General features: G+C 35.6%; 1 protein-coding gene across 3 annotated transcripts; it reads left to right on the plus strand.

Moving 5' to 3' along the window:
- Positions 1–13,000: 13,000 nt before the first annotated feature.
- Positions 13,001–18,043, plus strand: LOC119247720 (NKG2-A/NKG2-B type II integral membrane protein-like). 3 transcript variants are annotated; one of them, XM_037514363.2, is made up of 6 exons: positions 13,001–13,239; positions 13,656–13,751; positions 14,511–14,564; positions 15,058–15,209; positions 17,053–17,168; positions 17,519–18,043. In XM_037514363.2, the coding sequence occupies exons 1-6, from the start codon at positions 13,053–13,055 to the stop codon at positions 17,625–17,627; spliced, it is 714 nt and encodes a 237-aa protein (XP_037370260.1). In that variant the 5' UTR covers positions 13,001–13,052; the 3' UTR covers positions 17,628–18,043. The 3 variants fall into 3 exon arrangements, with proteins under 3 accessions (XP_037370260.1, XP_037370261.1, XP_054552786.1); XM_037514364.2 differs by lacking the exon at positions 14,511–14,564; XM_054696811.1 differs by lacking the exons at positions 17,053–17,168; positions 17,519–18,043 and adding an exon at positions 17,234–17,403.
- Positions 18,044–24,173: the final 6,130 nt, after the last annotated feature.

Raw genomic sequence — 24,173 nt, forward strand, 5'->3', positions numbered from 1 at the left:
AGTGATATAGAGACTCCTGTCTAAGGAACTATGTTATATGGTCTAACTGACATGAATCAGAAATAACTGTCAGTTTGTCAGAACAATAATTAAAATAACTTACTTTGAGAGCTTACAAAAGGCAGGTTGAATGTTAGGGGTTTTACATTGTATCTTATATGTTTTTATTCCAGTTTTAGATTTGTAAGCAAAATTAGTACACTCTATATAACTTCTGTAGGTTTCAAAGACAGAATTAATTTCAGATTCCATTCTGTGAGGAGCTCAATTATTCAAGTATTAAATTCCATTTTCTGATTTATTACAGTTAAAATCCTTCTGGAAGTTTGAGCCAACAGTTGCCCCCTAAAAGATTCTTATCATTTTTTTTTTTACTTTTGTATCTTTCCTGTTCACTCATTTACCAACTTCTTTGTATGAAATAAATAAATGACATTTCAAAATCTTTGAATTGTCAATATTGTTTAAGATTTCAGGAAGTTAATGTCATGTATTCTATATAGTAAATATTCCTGAAAACTTTAATGATTTCTTAGAACCCTACAATTTTTTTAGAAAAATACCATATTTTAGCCTCTAGTCCCTTTTAATAATAAATGTTACTCACAATGTAAAAGTAATTTAGAGTTGGAAATTAATAAAATTTAATACAACTGTTACACACTATAGAATATCAGTCTAATTATCAATACATTGCAAAAGTTAGCATATCATTTTCCATTATAGCACTTTATGACAGTTATTCTGATAGCTTCAAAATGTTTTGTACAATGATGATTTTAAATTAGTGTGGATGTTATTATTTGTGGACTTTATGTCATTGGTATTTGGTCTTCAGCTCCCCCGACCATTAAAATTGTGTGAAAAATAAAATAGCATTTTTTAAATGATTTCATATTATGCGACACATTTTTTAACTCTAAGGAAATTTTAATCTGATCGTCCATTATTCAACTGCAATATGAGTTTATTACTCTACATGCTCCACCCCTGTTACTACACTAGGGATCTGGTCATCATGCACAGTGTTTAGTAAGGACTTGCCTGCAGCTATCAGAGAGCACCATCCTTGACACTACTCAGCTGCAAGGATGAATGAGCAAATAGAGAACTACCCAGAGGTGAATCTGGACCCAAGAGGACATCAAATGAAAGGTAAGGGCACATAAAGCTCCACTTCACCAACAGAATTGCAAACAACCTCTGTGGAATGACATCTTCAAAACACTTCTCAGGACCTTCGAGGGAATGACAAGTACTATGCGTGCAAAGATAAAATATTTAATAGACATGCATGTAACTGCTCTGGACTGTATGATTGGGGTGCTGGTGTGCAGCAATAGTGGGGGATAAGCTCACATAGTTTTCCCCTGTGAAAGTTGGAGCTTGAAATATGACTATGTCATTCTAATCTGAAATGTGAGGATGAATTTTGATCCTGCATTGTTGGAAGCTGGAGTCTTTGACATCTAATGGGCATTATGTTTACTGAAAACACATTTTTTGATATTTTCCCCTAAAGCTTTAATCTTTTATTAATTTTCTCAGAAACTCAACTTTATTATAGATTATTACTATAATCCTACCAGCATACAACATTTCTAACTTATAAATATTATACTGATTAGTATTTACTTAAAACTCTATTAAAATTATAAGGATTATTTTATTTTTTTAGCTACTACTGAAGATCCATAGAAGGATGATTCCTCCATAGTAACAAACAGCCAGAAAGGTACATAATGATATCCAAAATTCTGATGTTAGCACAGTTTATATTATGTATATATGTTAGACTATGTAATAATGGAACAAAATTTCTGGTAAAACATACATTATAAAACAAATAATAAATGTTCATGAATAATGATAAATCAGAGGGGTTCATCATATCCAACAACAGGAAGAAAATTCACTTAAAACCCCCATACCCATGCGGCCAATTAGCTCATGTCCTGCTGCTATTATATGAATAAACAATTTTACTATTAAAAATGACTTTATTTTCTCTTTGTCAGGACATTTAGGTGGATATTTTTTGTGTGACTTTGGTTCATATGGACACATAAATTATAGCATGAGAAGCTGAGTTTTCTCTGCATGTGTGTTTTATGTGCCAGCTGTGAGGAGTGTGCATGTGTTATGTACATGATTGTTCATATTTCAGCATGTATATGATATGTCTTATTTTATTAAACCAAATAATTTAGGTAATAATTCATAATCTGTCTTCAGCATATCCTTGTGACCCTTGTCCAAAGGAGTGGATTATGTACTCCAACAACTGCTATTACTTTAGTGATTGAAAAAAAAACCTGGAAAGAGAGCGTGATGGCCTGTCAGAGTAGCAACTCTCAGCTGCTCTGCATAGATACTGAGGAAGAAATAGTAAGAAATTCATTGTTCCAACCACTTATTAAAGACTTATTTCACTCAATTTTATTTGTAATTGTAGAATTGTAATTTGTAGAACTCATAGATTTTTGAACAAATTTGTAGTTTATTATAAAGTTTGTGTAACATTCTATTATCTGATATTGAGGATTTTATAAAATCTTTGACTGGTTAATGCATATTTAAAAACCCAGTTCTTGGCTTTCTTAGAGAACCATTTTTCATACATACATACAGATAGAGAGATAGATAGATAGATAGATATAGATATATATAAACATATCTATAGATATATATGACAACCATGAATTTATATAATTTATATAATATTATATAATATGACTGCTGTTTAATACATATCAAGAAAGGTGAAAAAAAAAAGAAAGAAAGGCGAGCATATTGTCATCGGGCAGATTAATCACCAAGTGAATGAAAATTTTATCTGCAGAGCAGATCCTGAATAGAACTTCCAGCCCCCAGTGTACCCCAGACACCCTGTCTGCTCTCTTCACTTCTGCTGTCTGTTTATTTAGCCACTGACTTGACTTTTAATTTCATAGATCTTTTTTTCTTGTTTATGAACTGAAATGCAAACATATGGTAGATACTTTGTTCCCATCATGTTACTCCCCTATAGTTCCTCAGTAATTCATCTGCATGTTGCTTTGATGTTCTGGTTGCTAACTTTCACTGCAGAATTTTATGATACAACATATTAAAATCCATTCTATTTAATGTGTGAGGTGCCCAAAGTGAGTATCATCTTCTCAGAGATAAAGAAACTTCCAGAGCCCAGTATTTTCAGTCCAGTCTCCACATTTCCAGCCCTGCTCTTGTATTCCTTGGTGGTGGGAGGTGAAGTATGTCCCAGCTACTGACTGTTGTCACTGTCCTGAGGCATCGCCCTTGTCAGGCTGCCCTGCTTTTGCTGCACAGGACCCCTCACCTCAGGGGGGGATGCTGCCCAGTTCCTCCTCCTGCTGTAGGTTGGTGCTGACAGGCCTTAGGCCTAGGTCAGATTTTCCTTATTCACATGACAAGAAGAATGAAATTCCAAAGTATAAACGTTTAGGAGCTTGTGTACTGGTAAGAGTTTAGGCATCACACCAATAGCTGTCAGCACACTACATGTATTGGTGTGAGATTAGAATCTTTCTCTTCCTTCTGAAAAAGTAGAATATTTTGAAAGAACATATTACTTGTGTTTTTTTTTTTTTTAATGAAGCCTTTCATCATTCCTATGTAACTGAAAATTCTTTATATTTGAATAGAAATTTCTGAAATCCTTATCAGTTTTGTCGTGGATTGGTGTCTACCGTAACAGCAGCGATCAGCCATGGACATTTGTAAATGGGTCGACTCCCCAACTAGAGTAAGTTTTATTTAAATAATGTTATAGTAGCATTAAAAAATGCTATTGTTTCTTGGTTTTCCCCAACATTATAGAACTTAGGAGAAGAAAGGTATTAAGAGGAATATAAGAAGAATGACATTAGTGAATTTGATTTCAATGATAGACATGAAGAATGGTGTTGAATGTGAATGGAATCTTGATAAATATTGAAGAAAGGACAGCTTGGTTTGTCTAACTGATAACTCTTACAAACGTTCTATGAAAATTGTCTTCATCCATTTTCAAAATATGCTTGTATTGCAATTAAAAGCAATGCTATTATTTCTCGGTTTGCCCCAACATTACATAACAATATAATTATGCCTTTTTCTTTATTACAGGATAAGAAAACCAGAATCCGCTAACTATCACTGTGTTATGCTGCAATCTGAATATTATGCAGATAATTGCGAAATTCCAAATATGTATTATTGCAAGCATAAGATTTAAATTAGAATAAAAAAATCTAAGTTTGATTGTGTTTGTGTAATTTTCCAATTCAAGAAATAATTCTTATTATTCATATTTTTTTGCTCTAATGACATTTTTTCAAAATAATTATTGAAATAAACTATGTTCAGCAAAAAATACACATAAGATTACTTTTGTACCTGACATTTTTAGCAACATTTCATTTGTGGTGTTCAACCTTCAGAAAGATCATTTGTTGTGTGAGTCCAGTTATAAGTAATGGCAAATTCACATTCATACAGAAAGTGGAACGCGGGTTGCCAGGGAGGTGGGATGAGGAACTGGCCACTGATTTGTTGTCTGTTTCTTTTTGAAATGAAGGAAATTTTTTCAGTGCTAAGTGTAGTGAGGTTTGCAAACTCTGAATACACTGAGTGTCTTTGATTTATTCACTTTAAATGGCTGAATTTTGTGCTTTATAAATTTTATCTCAATAAACTGTTTTTAAAAAATCCTGTGATTATGTTTGAGAACATTTAATATTTAAAATAATTTTGAGAGAAAAATACATGACTGCATCTAGAAGATGAGGTATATATACACAATGGACTATTACTCAGCAATCAAAAAAGATAAACTCATGCCATTCACAGTAAAATGGATGCAGCTGGAGGGATCATGCTCAGTGAAATAAGCCAGAAGCAAAAAGAAAAATACCAATGGTTTCACTTATAGGAGGAATGTAGAAGATCCAAATGAGGGATCAAAAACAAAAGTTATTATATAAAGTGAAAATCAAAATCAACAAAGAACTATAAACCAGAGACATTCTGCAGGGGTAGAGATGGGAGTAGGATCCAAATGTGTGGGAAGTGCACAACGGACTATCGTGATGGTTCACGGGTGAATTGGTGGTAGGAATTTCAAGGGGACAAGGGGAAATAAATGAACTATGGTTGAGCAGTGTGGGTACTCTTGGTGGGCATGGTGTGATATCTTGTACAGGAAAGTTCAGTCAGATCACATGTTCCTCAACTCAACTATATAATTACAAAGAATGATGTTAGGAGGATGCCAAAAATGGGTGGATTTAGAAAAACAGTCACAGAGAAAGTCAGTGACAAAAAGCCAAAATGGCAACTTTCTTTGTGTTTGAATTTCTTCTCATGTTCCTAGGGTGTGGTAAATAATGGACTTATTCTGGACTTGAGAATTAACAGTATTTATTCAGTAGTTTTTTAAAAATATTTATTTATTTAAGCACACAAGTACTGGGGTTCAGGCAGAGGTGTTGTGGGTGAGAGAATTCACCAGAGATAGAATGCGGAATAGAACAGACAGACTGACTGTAATACACTGCTGATGGGGAGCAGTGGGTAAGTCAGGAGAGGTCTGCTGCACCATGTGTGTAGCTCCCTGGCTGCGTATTGAACTTGTGCTGCAGTGGCTGCTGATTGCTTCATTGGTTGCGTCGCAACCCCTTGTGCCACCAGGGAAGCCCTATTTCAGTATTTATTTTAGAGGAAGATGGTGTCTTTCTAAAATTTCTATATCAGTAAATATCTTTTTAAAATCACTGCAGAAGAATGTGTGTGACTCTAAGGCAGTCAGCTCCAAAGAGAACACAGGATGGACACATTTGGGCATGTCCAATCTTAGGTTCTAAAAGTACTCGAAAGTTGTATTTATTAGTAATTAATGCCATTTGGTCCTTCATTTTATGAGGCCTCTCCCTGACAGACACCATTGTGTGTGTGTGTGTGTGTGTGTGTGTGACTCTAAGACAACATGGAAAAAATTACCTTTTGCTCCCCACATCCTCTGAATTGGCTATCACACACTGATTTAATGATCAACATCTGAGGTTTATATTTTCCTTTTCTTCTTCACTTTATGTTGTAACCTATATGTGTCAATATTATCCAAGATTTCCTGCAACAGTTTCCCCATAAACTGTTCACATAAACTTACTACAATAAAAAATACCTAAATACATACAAATAATAAAATTCTAGCAATGAAAAAGCACTTGATCTTTGAATAAGCATGTGGCAGCCATGAGGTTCCAAGGTAAACAATTAAAGATCTCTTTCTAATTAAATAAAATAAACACATTTTTACATTCTTACCATTAACTTTTTTTCTTAACTCATTCACTCATTCATTTGCTTTTGTGAGTTTTGTTGCATCTCCTTCATTCGCTTCTCTGGAGGCTTTTTTTTTTATCGCTTTGACAGCCTTAAGTTTTCTTCTTTCTCATTGAGTTTCTTCCTCCCTCCCTCCCTCCATACTTCCCTCTCTCTATCCCTTCCTTCCATTTTTCTTTTTGTGTATAAGAATTGGGTGTAGGCCAGAGATGTGGGGGTGGGGGGTGAGAAGATTCACTAAATAGGGTGGGAAACAGTGGGTTTACTGAAATACACTAAGGGGAGCAGCGGGTGAGACAGGAGAGGTCTACTGTGCCATGTGAGTTAGTTCCCTGGCAGGGATTGAACTCAGGCTGTAGTGGTGATAGTGATGAGACTTAACCATCTAGGAGGTCTTTGAGTTTCTTTAAATGGCATATTTCAGTTCTGTATCTGATAGGCAAATATAGTCTTCCATGTCTTTGTAGTTTTATTCTGGAGAGTTGTTCTTTCATTATGATGTATTATTCCCATGAGGTCTCAGTTGGGATGTGTTGTAAGTTTTTGGTCTGCCAATTTTGCTACTTTATCATTACTTGATTACTTGTATTAAAATAAAATATGCTGCAATAACTTAGACAGTTAAAGTACTTTTACTTTTCTACAGGTGGCACTCTGGCTTTATTTTTTTCTTTTTTTTTTTTTTAGAGGGAATTTTAGATCCCTTCTTCTATTATTATTATTTTTTTGATTGATTTATTTATTTATACAAGCACTGGATACAGTCAGAAGCGCGGGAGGGTGAGAGAATTCACCAGAGCCAGAGCGGGGAACAGAACAGGCAGACTGACAAAATACACTGCTGAGGGGAGCAGCGGGCATGGCAGGAGAGGTCTGTGCTCCACATGGGACTCTCGCTGGTAGCCAGGGATTGAACCTGCGCTGCAGAGGCCCAGCGCTCAACTGCTGCGCAACTAGGGAGGCCCTGGTTTTACTTTATTTTTTTATTTTATTTTAATTGGTCTTTGCTGGCTTCAATACCTATTGTGATCTGTTTTTGTAATTGAGGGATGAAAACACTGTCACAAATATTTTGGGGAACAGGGCAAATGTTTATGTCACACCTGATATTCTTCCTTTCTGGAGTCCCTGATATGAGACTCTGAAATATGACTATTGTCATTTTACATCATGAGCTCAATACCTGTCCCAAAAGGCTAGAGAGAGGAAGTGCTGTCTGAATACCTTGTCTGTTGTTTACCTTACTGGGGGACCTGCCTGTGTAGAGCACCCCAGGTTACCCATGTACTTCTACTCCTTCCCAACTCTTTCTTCTCCAAGCTGGTGGCTCTGCCATCAATCTCCCCACCTTGGACTGCAGCCTCCATGTCTATCTCCACATTCATCTCCTGTTCAGTCCCTACCAGGTCCTCTCTGGTAAGTCTAGGGAAATCTCTGTGGTAGAAAGTGTTCTTTAGTCTCAACTCAACCAGAGGACACTTTCAGTATAGTTTCCTCTTAGATGTTTCTACATACAGTGAAGCAAGGAACCACTTCTTTTGCCATGTTGGTGATCTCTCTCCACAAAGTAAATTTACATTTTTATTAAGATTATTACTAACAATGATTAAGGAGAGTTTCATGTATATTTATGTATAAATGTATGTATGTGTATATAATCATTTCACTGCTCAATAACATGCTTTGTGATATTGAAAGAACTCATTGAGAACTAAAAATTAACTTTTTAGATTTTTTAAACCAATATTGCATATTATTAAGTTTAGTCTTTTGGGTTTTTTTTTAAGTTTTTTTCCACCAAATCTTAATTACTTTAATATTCTTGATAAAATCAAGTTTATTCATATAATACAAATCTTAATATAACAATTTTTAAATTATAAAACCATAAATATTATAGTATTTAGGTTAATGTTAATTTTATAAGGAATAAATTACCTTTCTCTAGTTATTGTAATGTTAATTCAATAATTCATCTCTGATATTAAGAATCAAATAAAGTATAGAATGATTTTTAAAATTTTGATTTTATTGCAGTTTACATTTCATCTAAATTTTAGCCTGTGAAGAAATGATGATGTGTGTTTTGGAGGGAATGTAAATTATGAAATCAAACAATAAATGCTCATAAATAATGATTATACTTGAATGTAGCTTCTTACCCAACAATGTAAAGAAATGTGGGCCTCCCTGCTAGTGTAGGGGTTAAGTCTCAGTGCTATTACCAGTATGGCCTGAGGCAAGGAATTACCAGTATTACCACTATTATCAGAATTACCTAGGGCAAGGAGTTATATGGCAGAGCAGACCTCTTTGTCTCACCTTCTAAACCCCTGGCAGTATATTTCAGCAAAACATCCTGTTCTGCTCCCCACTCTGTCTCTGGTGTCTTTGGTTTTGTCACAATGGGTAGACAAAATTAATGTGTGATGTCGAAAAAATATTATGTGTCAAGACAGAGATATAATGAATGGTAAGTAAGTACAATAACAATACAATACAGTTTTCATTTAATTTGGATGAATATTACAATTTCTTTGAACTTTATCTTCATTTCTTCTTCATTCACAATAAGTGTATTTTACTCTCTATAAGAATATATTAATCAATAGGATTCAAATAAACTTTTATTAACATATGACATTTTATAGAATACATTTTCCATTAATTAAAATCTAAAAAAATTAATATTTGTATCCTTCCAGCATTAAAAAGACTTATGTACCATCTACTTTTATTTGTGTCATATTCAGTCCTTGACTTCTAATATAAAGTTATATTTACAATTTGAAAGCTTATCATCCAAATTATATTTACTCAATTCATTCAGATTAATCACATAATTCTTTTATCTCTATCCTTTTTGCATATGCAAATTATCAGGTGAAACAATGTTTCATCATTAGAAGATTTTTATATATTTTTAACTTTTTTAAATTTTATTTCTTTTTGCATAGGAGAGCTGGGGTATGGCTATAGGTGCAAGGGTTGAGAGGATTCATCAGAGAAAAAGTGGTGGAGCAGAACAGACATATCTACTGAAATACACTGCTGAGGGAAGCAGCAGGGAGATAGGAGAGGTCTGCAGTGCCATGTGGGTTAGCTCTTTAGCTGGGGATGAAACTCAGGCCAAAGCTGTGATAGTGTGATAGTGCTGAGACTTAACCTGAAAATGGTATTCTTTGCTTGGTGTTGAGTTCCAATTCATCCACCTTTCTTATCACTGAATATTCTCACAATTAGTCACAAATTATGTATACGTACATATGTTTGTATATATATCTATACACACACACACCCCTGTATGACTATTTCTATAAATGTCATAAAAACTAAATAATAGTTATTCTTATTATTTTGAGTAATTTTTGAGACTTTATATTGTTTAACCATAGACTTCATCCTCATCAGCACTTGTTGTTTCTGATCTTTTTGATATAGAGCTCTCACAGGTCTGAGATGGTATCTCCTTGTGTCTTGATTTGCAATTCTTGATAATGATCATTATGTAATATGCTTTCAACTTGTGTTTCAAAAGTCTATTTTTCTCTGCTCCCCCAATTTTTGTTCAGTGAGATTTTTGAAAGTTACCGTTGTAATTCCCTTACATAAGTAAAGTACCCTTAGGTTTTTATCATTTACAATAACTATTCCTGTTAAAATATAATTATAAATGATGAATGAATGAATGGTGGTAATATTTCAGTCACTGGAATGACAGTATGGTTTAATATTCTTTTTTATCAGTGGAAATCTAAATTGATTATTTATAAAGAATAAAATTGAATTCAGAAATTTTATGAACTAGGGAAGAGACGTTGAGAAGTTTAGGTATTGATCTTCGCTATAATAGAAAATTTGGAAATGCAGTGATTTTTTAGAATTAGCGACAAACATCATTAAACACCTATTGGCAATGGAATAAAGATATGATTTTTTTCCATTTCAATATCAATAATATACTGAGGGTATATGGGAAAAGTATATAATGTCAAGATTTATGAATCTTGGGCCTCCCCTGGTGGCTCAGGCAGTTGAGCACAGAGCTATGAAGCTGCCCACATCCTCTGCAGCACAGGTTAGATCCTGGTGGCCCGGCGAGGGTCCCACATGGCGAGCACACCTCTCCTGTCTCACCCGCTGCTCCCCTCAGCAGTGTATTTCATCAGTCTGCCTGTTCTGTTCCCACTCTGTCCCTGGTGAATCCTCTCACCCTCCCACACATCTGGCCTGTAACCCAGTTCTTGTATAAATAAATAAATAAATCTTTAAAAAAATTTTAGGTATCTTGCTTGATAGTAGAATTTAAACATCTAAGACAGTCTTAATGAGGTGTAAGTTTTCAGTATTTATCATTGCTATGGAAACAAAATACAAGCATGGGTGTTTAAGTCTTTTATTCTCTGATATATTTCAGAGGCATTTGACAATGGAAAAGGTCAATGACAACTATAAACCCATCCTCTCCTATAGTCTGCAGGTGTGTGATGAGGTGAACTGTCTTCAAAATAGCCCAAGTGCAACAATTTCCTGTTCAAACTGCTAGTGACACTTTAATGAGAAATCTGCTTTTTCCACTCTCGCTTCACTCTGAATCTTCACAGGGCAGTTCTAAAGATCACAGATATTGTTTGTGATCATAGATCAGAACAACAAGTGCTGGTGAGGATATGGAGAAGAGGGACCTCTTGCACTGCTGATAGGATGCTCTGTGGGCCAGTCCCTGTGAAAATCAGTATGGAGGTGTCTCCTCCTTCACTCAAGGATGCACAACTTCCTCGCCAACAGAAGGTATGTGTTGCTGGTCTGTCTCTTTAGTGGAAGTTTATGAAGGTTAGAAGTGAGGCAATTGATATACAATTCATATACAATCAAATCAAAGAAATTTTGGTATCTTTATATGAATAATTAGGGTCAAAAACAAGAAGAGAATGAAATATTTTGGGGATTTCTCAAAATATTTGAATTCTTTCCAGTGGAGAATTAGTCAAGTTTATAACATCTGTGTATAATTAGATTTGTAAATCAATCAATTTAACTAGAATTTTCACCAGATCATGACAAAGAAAAGTTTATTTGGGAATTCACAATAAATACAGATATAATTCTTTATTTTTTTATTTAGCTCAATATTTAAAATAAGACTCTTAAAATGAATTCATTCCTTCATGAAGCTCAAAGGTAATTCCTTATGTACATACTTAGAGCCAATATAAAAGATTTTAATGTTAATAGAAATCAGGATGAGACAGCTTCCATAAAATGTTTTTGAATTTAAAAGTATACAAAATGCTTAAAATAAACAAAGCATGTATAAGAAATGCCATGCTAATAAAACAAACTTCTGTTTAATGAATTAGGTTACAGGGTATAAATGTTATGAAACAGGAAAAACATGGTGGTTGTATCAAAATAATAATTAAAATAAGGAATGTTTTATTGACAGTTGACAAAAATCAGGTTGAATATCATGTATTACATGTATTCTATCTTAGATATTCCGAGTTCCATTTTAGATTATTAAACTAAAACTAATTTGAAAGACCATATAACTTCTTATTTTATTTTTCCTTTATCTTTTTTAATAAGATAAAATTAAAATGTGATAGTATCAAAGTCAATTAATTCTAGATCCCACTCATTACAGAGTCTATTGACTGAATTACTAAAATTATTATTTTTTATGTATTGCAATTAGTTGCACAACTAAGGCAACATTCATGAACTTGGAGAGTTACAGGCTCTATCTGGCAGTTTCAACCAATAACATTGTTCCAATAATTAATGACCCAATAATGTAGGTAGCTTATTGTTTTTTTTTAATCTAGCTATTAAATCAATTACCAACTTCTTATATTACTTAAAATTATTTATTTTTTAAATATTATACTTTGTTGTTTTGTTTTCTTTATTGTTTAGGTTTTGGACAAGGTTAGCATGCCATTAACATAATTTCTTTAATATTGTAAATATTTCTCAGAATATCACAATAATGTGAGATATATTTTGAAAGAAAATAACCTGAGAATTTTGAAAGAAAATAACCTGAGAATGAGATATATTTTGAAAGAAAATAACCTCATTCCCTTTTAATAAATAACAATAAATTACTAAATAAAAATACTTAGTGTAGGAAATGCTAATACTGCTATTTCTCCAAATTAGAATAATCAGTCATTAACCATTACTTTTAAAAATTGACACAAAAGTTGGTACATTATTTTTTTTGTAAATCACCATTCTGATTTCAATACAGCTATATAAGTGATGTTAAGATGCTGCTGTGGAATATGACTTTAAATCGATAAAGATAATATTGGTTATGAACTTCTCATTTTTGATTTTTTTTTTTGCTTTTCATTTTCCAACCAATACTATTATGTCAGCATGGAATATCCTTTTAAAAACTTTTTCTGTCATGAAACTTATGTTTAAGTTTCCTAGGAGTTTCTATTTTTTAAAATATTTTCTCACTGAGGTAATATTTCTTATACCACTGTCTGTATGTTGGAGGACGGGATCCGCCTCTGTTGATACTACCTTAGTGCTCTAGGACTTTAGAGCAGACATGTGTGTTGTTCAACTGCAATATGAGTCTATCACTCAACTCACGCTCCGCCCACAGGGATCTGGTCCTATGACCATTTATTAAAGACTGAGAAGCATTTATCACAGAGCACAGTTCCTGACTTTACAGAGCAGCAGAGATGAACCAGCAAAGAGTCACCTATGCAGAGCTGAAGCTGGCAAAGGACTCAAAAAGGCCGCAAGTGAAACCTAAAGAGAGTAAAAGCTCCACTACTGTGACGGAGCCGGGAGTAACCTACGCAGAATTAAATCTTTACAATGCTGCTCGGGATCCTCAGGAGAATGGCAAGTCATGTCACCTCAAAGGTAAAACATTGAGTAGAAACACAACATAACTGTTCTGGGAGATGCAGAGGGGTGGAGGTGAGCAAAGAATAGGGAATAAAGTGACATGTTTTTCATTTGTGAGGCTGAGAATTTGACATTGGAATATGGTATTCTAGTAGGAAACCTGATGTCTATTTTTTCCAGATATTGTTATAATTTATAATTGTTGACAAACAACAATTCATAGGTGTTTTCTTTACTAAAAAAGCAATGATATATTGTGGGGGAATAATTCCAGTGGGTGATAGAGGTCTCAGGTCCAAAGTTATTTATTTATTTATTTTCAGGTCCAAATTTATATCTGTAACTGCCTGTGTTTTTATAATTTGTTGTGCACAAACTGAGCAACTGTCTCCATCTGTCCTTTCTCAGTGTTTCCATTTCTCTCCCTGCAGGCTTAGCAGCACCTCCAGAGAAGTGCATTGCTGGGATCTTGGGACTCACCTGTCTTGTCTTGATATGCATTATTGTGCTGGTGTGGGTTTATACCTGTAGGTAAATTTATGAAATATTATGTAATGGAACTTTTCACTTAATGATTGTCAGTGCTTTTAAATATTTCATAATATTAAGGAATAGAACATATGTTAATATCAGTTTAATTAATGTTGAATGGTTAATCTCACCTTCTCACCTTCTGTGTACAAATACACAGAGTGATTGTGGAGGTTCAGACACCATGATTCAAAGTCATTCTTTAGGAGACTGAAAAATTATTGAAAACTATGAAATGACTTTTGAAATTTGCTGACTGCATACTGTAAGAGATGGTGAAATTTGACTCTAATTTTTTTATGATATTTTCCCCAAAAGCTTTATTCTCTTAGTAATTTCCTTGGAAATTCAACTTATTATAGATTATTATTATCACCCAACCAACATACATTTCTTTCTTTTTTTTTAAGATTTCTTTATTTATGTATATAAGAGCTGGAGTGTAGGCCAGAGGTGGGGGTGCAGGGGTGGGTGAGAGGATTCACCAGAGACAGAGTGGGGAACAGAACAGGCAGATTGACCAAAGCATACTGCTGAAGGGAGAAGTGGAGAGTCAGGAGAGGTCTGCACCATGTGGGTTGCTCCCTGGCTGGCTGGGAATCGAAGTTGTGCTGCAGAGGCTGTGGATAGCTTCATAGGTTGGGTCTTAACCGTGCGCCACCAGGAAGGCCCCCAACATACATTTCTAACTTACAAATATTATTTTGATTTTTACTTAGAACACTATTAATTTTCATAATGATTATATTTTCTAGCTGCTATAACTCCAGAGCAGAATGATTTCTCCCCAGTAACAGACATCCAGAAAGGTACACAATGGATTCTGAAATTCTGATGTTAGTTCAGATTATATGATATATATATGTTAGACTAGGTAAAAATGGTAACAAATTTTCTGGTAAAATATACTTTATAAAATAAAAAAATGTTAATGAATAATGCACATAGAGGGGTTCATCATATCCAACAAAAGGAAAAAAATTCACATAGAATCCACACATGCATGTGGCCAACTGGCTCATATCCTACTACTATTTATATGTATAAATAATTTTACTATTAGAAAGATGATTTACTCTTTGTCAGGAATTTACGTGGATATTTTTTGTGTGAGTTTGGGTCATATGGGCACATAAATTATAGCATGAGAAACTGCCCCTTTCTCTGTGTGTGTTGTATGCACCAGCTGTGAGGTGTGTGCATGTGTTATGTACATGTCAGTTCATATCTTGGCTTATAGATGATATGTCTTATTTTAGTTATGCGAATAGTTTTAGATAATAATTCATAATCTCCCTTCAGCATGTCATTGTGGTCCTTGTCCAAAGGAGTGGATTACTTACTCCAACAGCTGCTATTACTTTAGTGATGAAAGAAAAACCTGGAAGGAGAGCGTGACGGCCTGTCAGAGTAAGAAGTCTCAGCTGCTCTACATAGACACTGAGGAAGAAATGGTAAGAAATTCAAATCCCAGCCATATTATTGAAGACTTATTCCAGTCTAATTTCTATTTATAGAAATTCATATATATTTTTGCATAAATTTGTAGTTTATTTATAGTTTGTATAACATTCCATTATCTGATTTTGAGGATTTTAATAAAATCTTTGTACCATTAATGCACACTTGAATACCTCAGTTCTTGGTTTTCATGGAGAACTGTATTTCATATATATATATATGAGATATATATGAGGTGTATATATATATATATTTGTATATATACATATTAAATAAAGATTGCTGTTTAATGCACATCAAGAAAGGGGCGCATGGGCCTCCCCGGTGGCGCAGCGGTTGAGCGCTGGTTTGCGAAGCTGCCCGCAGCCTCTGCGTTGCCGGTTCGATCCCCGGCTGCTCCCCGGCCACCGGAGGAGGGTCCCACATGGCGCGCAGACCTCTCCTGCCGCCCGCTGCTCCCCTCAGCAGTGTACTTCGGTCCTTCTGCCTACTCTGCTCCCTGCTCTGGCTCTGGTGAATTCTCTCACCCTCCCGCGTTTCTGACTGTACCCAGTGCATGTATAAATAAACAAACAAACAAACAAATAATAAATAAATAAAAATACATGCCTCTTTAAAAAAAAAAAAAGAAAGAAAAGAAAGGAGCGCGGACCTCCCCTGGCGGCACAGTGGTTGAACGCTGGGCCACGAAGCTGCCTGCAGCCTCTGCAGCACCGGTTCCATCCCCGGACGCCAGAGAGGGGCCCACATGGCACTCAGACCTCTCCTGCTAAGTCCGTTGCTCCTCTCAGCAGTGTATTTTGTCAGTCTGCCTGTTCTGTTCCCCACTCTGGCTCTAGTGAATTCTCTAACCCTCTCACACTTCTGACTGTACCCAGTGCTTGTATAAACAAATAAATAAATCTAAAAAAAAAAATAAAAAGTAAGGGGAGCATATTGTGATTGGGCAGATTAATCACCCAGTGAATGAAAATTGTATCTACAGAGCAGATCCTGAATAGAAGTCCCAGACCCCAGTGCACCCCTGCACGCAGTCTGCTTTCTCTTCATGCCTCCTGTCTGGTTATTTAGCTACTGACTTGACTTTTAATTTCATAGATCTCTCTTCTTGTTTATGAACCAAAATGCAATCATACGGTATATATTTTTGTTCCTGTCTTGTCACTCCCCTAAAATTCCTTGGGTTTCATCTGCATATTGCATTTATCTGCTGTTTGCTAATTTTCACTGCAGAATTTCATGATAGAACATTTTAAAATCCGTTCTGTTTAATGTGTCAGGGGCGGGATGTGAGTGTCATCTTCTCAGAGAAAAAGAAACTTCCTGGATTCGGTATTTTTAGTCATAGGGTCCTCTTAGTTGTCCCAACTCCACCTCCCAGCCCTGCTCATGTGTCCCTCTGTGGTGGGAGGTGAAGCATGTCCTGGCTGCTGGCTGTTGTCACTGTCCTGATGCATCGCCCCCTGTAAGGCTTCCTGCTGTTGCTGCAGAGGACCTGTCACCTCAAGGGATGAATGGCTGCCCCAAGCCTTCATCTGTTGTAGGTTGGTGCTGACAGGCCTCAGGCCTAGGTCAGATCTTCCTTGTTCGCATAACAAGAACAGTGAAGTTCGTAAGTATAAAAGTTTAGGAACTCATGTTATATAATGATGCTGTGCTGGCGAGAATTTGTGGTACTATGTACAATAGTTCTCAGCACACTATATGTGGTGTTAGTTGGAATCTGTCTCTTCTGAAAATGTAGGATCTTATGAAAAAACATATTACTTGTGTTTTTTTTTTTTTAATGAGGCCTTCATTATTCTTATGTAAGTGAAAATCTTTATGTTTGAATAGAAATTTATGAAATCCATATCAGTTATGTCATGGGTTGGAGTCCACCGTAATGGCAGTGACCCCAATGGCAGCGATCAGACATGGACATTTATAAATGGGTCAACTTCCCAACTAGAGTAAGTATTATTTCAATAATGTTATAGTATCATTAAAAATGCCCTTGTTTCTTGTTTTTCCCCAGCATTATATTACTTAAGAGAAGAAAGGGATGCAAAGGAATATAAGAAGAATGCTATTAGTGCATTTGATTTAAATTATACACATGAAGAATGGTGTTGAATACTTGATAAATATTGAAGAGAGGACAGTTCAGTTTTTCTTACTCCCAACCCTTACAATATTCCATGAAAATTGTTTTCCTCCATTTTCAAAATATGTTTGTATTGCAATGAAAAGAAAAGCTATTGTTTCTTGGTTTTCCCCAACATTATATAACAACAGAATGATGTGTTTTTCTTTATTCCAGGATACGAAAACCAGTACCTGCTGACTATCACTGTATTATGGTACAATCTGAATATTATGCAGAGAATTGTGATATCCCAAATATGTATTATTGCAAGCATAAGCCTTAAATTAAAAAAAAAAAAGACACTAAGTTTGGATTTATTTGTGTACCTTTCCATTTCAAGAAATAAGTCTTATTATTGATTTTGTTTTTTGGTCTAATGTCATTTTTTCAAATAATTATTGAAATACACTATAGCAAAATGTACAGATATAATTACTTTTGTCCCTGACATTTTTTTGTGCAACATTTCATTCGTGGTGTTCAGCTTTCAGAAAGATCATTTTTTGTGTGAGTCTATTTATACATAATGGCAAACCAATGGGTACAGAAATTGGATTGGGGGTTACCCAGGACTGAGGGAAGGCAGGATGAGGAGGTGACCATCTATTGGTTCAGTTTCTTTTTGAAGTGATGAAAGCTTTCTGAGTGTTAAGGGTAATGAGGTTTGCAAACTCTGACTTTGCTAAATATCTTTGATGTATGCACTTTAAAGATGAATTTTGTGTTTTGTAAATACAACTCAATAAAGTTGTTTAAAAAAAAATCTTGGATTATGTTTGTGACTACTTTCTATTTAATTGGAAATTACTTAATATTGTTTTCTTGTCTGGTATATATCAGTAAAAACTTACTGATTCTCCATGTTTAAGTAAGATATAATGGGCTTATATCTTCTCAATTGTTTTCTCAACCATTTGTTATGACTTTTACTAAGTTTTAACAATGAGAAAATATTTTTTGATGTTCTTTAACAATTATTTTGTTCTTTCTCATTTGTGCTCTTAATTTTCTCTCCTTTTTTTTTTTGAGTAATTTCAATTAATTCTGACTTTTACATTTTCAGTTTCTTTGCTGCATGTTCAATTTCTGTTTTTACTTCTTTTGGCAATGTATACATTTCAAGCAATAGTTCATAAGACAGATTTACTTTTTTATTTCTCTCTAATTTGTATGAAATTGTGAAAATTCTTTTTGGTCATTACTCTGGCTCATATTTGTGAATACAAAACTGGGGTGTAAGCCAGAGGTGCAGGGGCTGGGAAGTGAAAGGATTCACCAGAGAGATTGGGGAGCTGAACAGACAGACTGACTGAATTACACTGCTGAGGAGCGCAGTGGGCGAGGCAGGAGAGGTCTGCCTCGCCATATGGGTTGTTCCCTGGCAGGCACAGCGTTCAAAGTCATGCTGCAGTGGCTAGCAATAGCTTGATAGCCCTGTCTTTAGTCCCTGGGCCAAGAGGAAGGCCCTGTTTTGTTTTGTATTGTTTTTTGATGTTCTTTTGCCATTTAACTTTTTTTTTTTAAGATTTATTTATTTATTTATACAAGTACTGGGTACAGTCAGAAGCGAGGGAGGGTGAGAGAATTCAACAGAGCCAGAGCAGGGAGCAGAGCAGGCAGAAGGACCGAAGTACACTGCTGAGGGGAGCAGCGGGCGGCAGGAGAGGCCTGCACACCATGTGGGACCCTCCTCCGGTGTCCGGGGAGCAGCCGGGGAGCGAACCGGTGCTGCAGAGGCTGCGGGCAGCTTCGCAATCCAGCGCTCAACCGCTGCGCCATTGGGGAGGCCCTTGACATTTAACTTTTATCATTTAGCTTACTTTTACCATTTAGCTTACTTTTATCTTTGTCTTTCTGGCTTATTTCACATAGCATAATCCCTGTTGCTCACAGTGGCATGAGTTTATTAGCTTTTTGATTGCTGAGCAATATTCCATTTTGTATATATACCACATCTTGCTAATACTGATTCCACTTATATGTGAAATATAGGAAAAAAAAAAAATGGTCATTTAACAAAGATAAATCTTAACCCTTGAAAGCTGGCCTTAGATCTGCTCTGTGAGAGGATGTTGGGAAAAGTTGAGAGTATGGGTGTGGAGGGAGAGCACAATGGACTTTGATGATGGTACCTCAGTGGTGGGAGTGGTTTGGTGACTTGGAGGAAAATCTTGTACTTTAAAAACACTACAAGCATGTGTAACAATGATACTTCAGGAACAATATTTTTTTTTTTTAATATTTATTTGTTTATGAAGAACTGGGGTACAGATCAGATGCATGGGAGGGTAAGAGAATTCACCAAAGATTGTGTGGAGCAGAACAGGCAGATGGACCGCAGACACTGCTGAGGGGAGCAGCGGGCGAGGCAGGGGAGGTCTGCCGTGCCATGTGGTTTTTCTCCCTGGCTGGCCAGGAATCGAACCCTTTCTGCAAAGGCTACAGACAGCTTCACAGTGCACCGCTCAACCCACTGCACCTCCAGGGAGGCCCAATATAAATTTTAAAAATAAATAAAATTTAACTTCTTCTCTTTTCCATCTTTTTGGTTATTATATTTTTAAAATATTAGTATTGCTACTCTGTGTAGTTGGGATTGGGCTATTGTCATTTATAACAAAAATTCCTATTAATGTACTGGTTATTATGATTGGAGGATGAAAGAATGACTAGCTAATGAGCACTTAATCAATATTTCAATTTTGCAATGGTGATATAATTCAATATTGTTGAATATTTTATCCTTCTAAGAGACATTTACTCTTATCAGGGAAAATCTAAACAACTGTTTACAGATAAGAATATTGAGTACAAAATAATGGACAGAAAAGTTTGGGAGCTGGTTATTATGTGACTGTTATAAAATTTGAAGATGTAATCATTTTTCAGAATAATCAGTGACATTCATCATTTAATACATATTGCTATTGGATTGTGATTTTAGAAATATTTCATTAAATTAGAAATGAAAATGAGAACATCAGGAAAAGTTATATCGTCCCAAGATTCAGTAACCTCCTCTTAATGTAGAACACATCAGATACAAGACCTAAGTTTTAGTGTTTTGTGTTTGAGATGGAAGCAATTGAACAGCAGTGTGGTCAGCTGGTTCCCTGATATCTTTTAAAATAGGAAACCATATTGATTAGCATTATCTTTTCCAACTACATCCATGTTGTTGCAAATGGCATGAGTTGAATATGAAGTAACTAAGTTAATAGTCAGATAAAGACAAGTTGAGGAACTAATCCATGATATCTGATTACAAAACTGAGACACCAAAGGAGAGGGTTGGGAGGGAGAGAGGGAGGCACAAGTTCTGTTTGGTGGATAATTGCCTGGATGGTGGTGGATGCACTCTGGTGGTAATGTATGATAGAGATACCCCCTTGTTACCTAAGTTAAAAAAAATAAAAAGTAGGAAAACAATTTCTCGGAGGCATTTTTCAATGAACAAACTGAAAGACATTGCAAACTCAGAAGTCTCCTCTTCTCTGGAGGAGTGATGAGATAAACTGTCTTCACAGTCCAGACAAGTGCTAGAATTTCCTGTTCAAATTTTGACACTGATAGAAATCTACTTTTGCCACTCTTGCTTCGTTCTGAACCTTCACAGGAGAGTCTGTGTAAACCACAGATATTGTTTGTCTGTTCCCACGGGTTCCCAGATGTCCCACTATAGGATATGCCACTCTTTGGCCAACAGAAGGTATGTGTTCCTATTCTCCTCTTACCAGCTCATCTCATTGATTACAAATGTGGTATCTGATGCCACAACTCATAATTATGGAGAATATTATTATCTCTATTGTTATCTCTATTATAATTCATATGAAATATATGGTAGGGGTGCTTAAAAATTTAAACTCAGGCTGTGAAGAATTAGTTTAATATATAAGTACAAGCATAATTTGTTTTTTTTTAAATCAATACAATTTTACCAGAAATCCCATAAGCATCATGACTAGAGCAGTTTATTTTGGATTTTGTGATCAGTTAGCTATAAATCTACATATCATTTATTGTTTAGCTCAGTTTTAATCAGATTCTCAAAATGAATTCATCCACTCAGTAAGGTTTAATGAAATTCCTCATACACTTAGATTCAGTAAAATAATTTTAATTTTTATAAAAATCAGAATTATGAAGTATCCATAAAGTTCTTACTTAGCCATCAAAAGTTAAAAAAAAAAAAAAGAATTAAACATTGCCAAAAAGATCTACAGACTCCTGTTTAATGAATTATGTTATATAGCCTAACTGTTATATGACAGAAATAACAATGGCAAATGTGTAAAACAGCAGACTAAATATTTGAAATATTGAGAGCTTATAATAGACTGATTGAATGTTTTATATGAACTCTACATATAAATACATATTTGTGTTCCCATTTACGTAAGTAAACTTAGCTTGTAAACTCTAGCTAACTTTTGTTATGATCACATTTTGTAGCTTTCAAAGTCAGATTAATTCTAGAATCCACTCACTGCAGAGTGATTACTAAGATATTAAGTTGTAGTATTTAATATATTACAGTAGTTTATGCCACTAAAGCAACTTTCACTGATTTGGACACTCATAGGATCCTTCAGAAAGTTTGATTCAATAGTATTGTCCTCTAAATGAGATGCATTTGATTACTTTATGCTTTTTTTTTATATTAACCATTAAGATGTTTGCCAATTCTTGTCAAAAATAAGTGTCATTTAAAAAATCTTTGTCGTCTTGTCAATATTCCTTAGGATTTTAAGAAACAATGTATCATCTATCAATTTTCATATATAAAACAATCCTTAAATTTTAATGATCATCAGAACTTTATATTTGGGGAAAATATCATTTAGTAATCCTTCATGCCCCTGTAACAATTTGTGTAAGTGACCAAATGAAAGTTATTTACTGCAGAAAAATTAATAGATATGCTCACATGACTATTCTCCACAATAGAACATTCAATCTTTACCTAAAAGAGGATTTAAAAATTATCATAAAAAATGGTGCATCATTTTTTTCTATGTAATATAGCAATTTTACCACAATTATTCTAATAGTTTCAAAACATTTCTGAGGATGTTGCCTTCAATTAGTAAAGAAATTATTATTCATGAAATGCCGGGGACCAGCCTCTGGCAAAATGTCGTGTTAGGGGTTCCCGAAAGGATGAGATGGCGTCGGCGAAAACGAAAGGGCTGAGGGGAAGGGGATGAGGTAGAATGAGGAGACACTGACACTTGGTAAGGTGCTAGTATCTTTTGCTGAGAGGTTCAGCAGGTTCTTTATTTATACATTTTTAGCAAGCAGTGAGATTACATTATCATGTGCATAGAAACAAAGCAGAAACAATCAGTGCATTTCTTTTTTCATAGGCTTCTGGCCACTACATGCTCTCAGTAAAAAGGCAACCTTCAAGGTTAATAAAAAACTAAGCCTTACACTAGAACTTATTGTTTTAGCTAAACAATAACCTAAGACAGTAGATAGCCGCCAGTACATCCCTATTAACTAAAGCCTAAGCAAGAAAAGACTCCTTTTATTTGCATGGCTTTCAGCTGGGGACCGGCTGCTACTCAGCTATCAGAACTTTTTCTATTTAGAAACTCCTAATTCAAATAGCTTTATTTAAAAACTTTCCCAAGAAACTTCAAGGGAAGGCAAAAGAAGGACCTACTATAATTGTTGTATTGTAATGCTTGTCAGGCATGTTTAATAAATTATCTCCCATTGTCAAGTGGGCCAAATTGTTTAATAATTAATATTTAACAGATAATATTCCATGCCGTTTATTTGCAGTATACTGATGCATATAATATAGTGCCTAATGTACTTTTTTGGGAATTTTTTTTTCTTTTTATGACCAAGAACAAAAAGGGAAGGGATGTTGAATCTTCGGCCCCATGGTGTGAGGCCCTTTGAGCTTCGTTGCTTGCCAGTGTCTTATCTGGCTGGGGCAACAAGGCCTCCAGCAGCAATGAAACTTATTCCATTACTATTTGCTCTTCATTTCTCTAATCAGTAATACTTTGTAAAACAGAAGATCATTTTAAAGCTATTCTATCAGGCAACATTTTTTTTTTTAAGTTTGAAGGAAATTATAAATGCATTTGAATACATCAGTCAACTCATGCTCCACCCACACTGACTACGCTATGGAGCTGGTCAGCACAGGCACCATTTTTTTTTTTTTTTTTTTTTTTGCTGGTTTGTTTGTTTGTTTTATTTATACATGCACTGTGTACAGTCAGAAGCGCGGAAGGGTGAGAGAATTCATCAGAGGCAGAGCGGGGAGCAGAGCAGGCAGAAGGACCGAAGTACACTGCTGAGGGGAGCAGCGGGCGGCAGGAGAGGTCTGCGCGCCATGTGGGACCCTCCTCCGGTGGCCGGGGAGCAGCCGGGGATCGAACCGGCGCTACAGAGGCCGCGGGCAGCTTCGCAACCCAGCGCTCAACCGCTGCGCCACCGGGGAGGCCCAAGCACCATTTTTTAATGACTCACATGCAGGCATTAGAGAGCACGTCCGTGGTGCTCCTCAGCTGCAGAGATGAACAGCCAGAAAGAGAACTCCCCAGAGCTGAACCTGGACCCAAGAGAACAGCACATGAAAGGTAAGGCCACTGAAAGCTCCTTTTCAGTAACAGAATAGCAATAACCTCTGTAGAATTAAAGCAAAATGCTGCTCAGGCTCTTGGAGGGAATGACAGGCACTCCCCGTGCAAAGGGAAAACATTCAGTAGACAGCGGTGTGGCTGCTCTGGATGCACGATCCGGGTGCGGCCTGGGGGAAGGACTAGGGAAGAAGCTCACATAGTCTTCCTCTGTCTTGTTGTCC

This window comes from Talpa occidentalis, unplaced genomic scaffold, assembly GCF_014898055.3.
Source record: "Talpa occidentalis isolate TD23 unplaced genomic scaffold, MPIMG_talOcc4v2.1 talOcc4.16, whole genome shotgun sequence".
NCBI lineage: Eukaryota > Metazoa > Chordata > Mammalia > Eulipotyphla > Talpidae > Talpa > Talpa occidentalis.

What these genes read in the sequence shown, in the direction of transcription:
- LOC119247720 (XM_037514363.2), top strand. Translation starts at nt 13,053, where the DNA reads ATGAACCAGCAAAGAGTCACCTATGCAGAGCTGAAGCTGGCAAAGGAC. An exon ending in GCTGGTGTGGGTTTATACCT is followed by an intron (nt 13,752 to 14,510) that starts GTAGGTAAATTT and finishes TATATTTTCTAG; the next exon opens with CTGCTATAACTCCAGAGCAG. An exon ending in TAGACACTGAGGAAGAAATG is followed by an intron (nt 15,210 to 17,052) that starts GTAAGAAATTCA and finishes ATGTTTGAATAG; the next exon opens with AAATTTATGAAATCCATATC.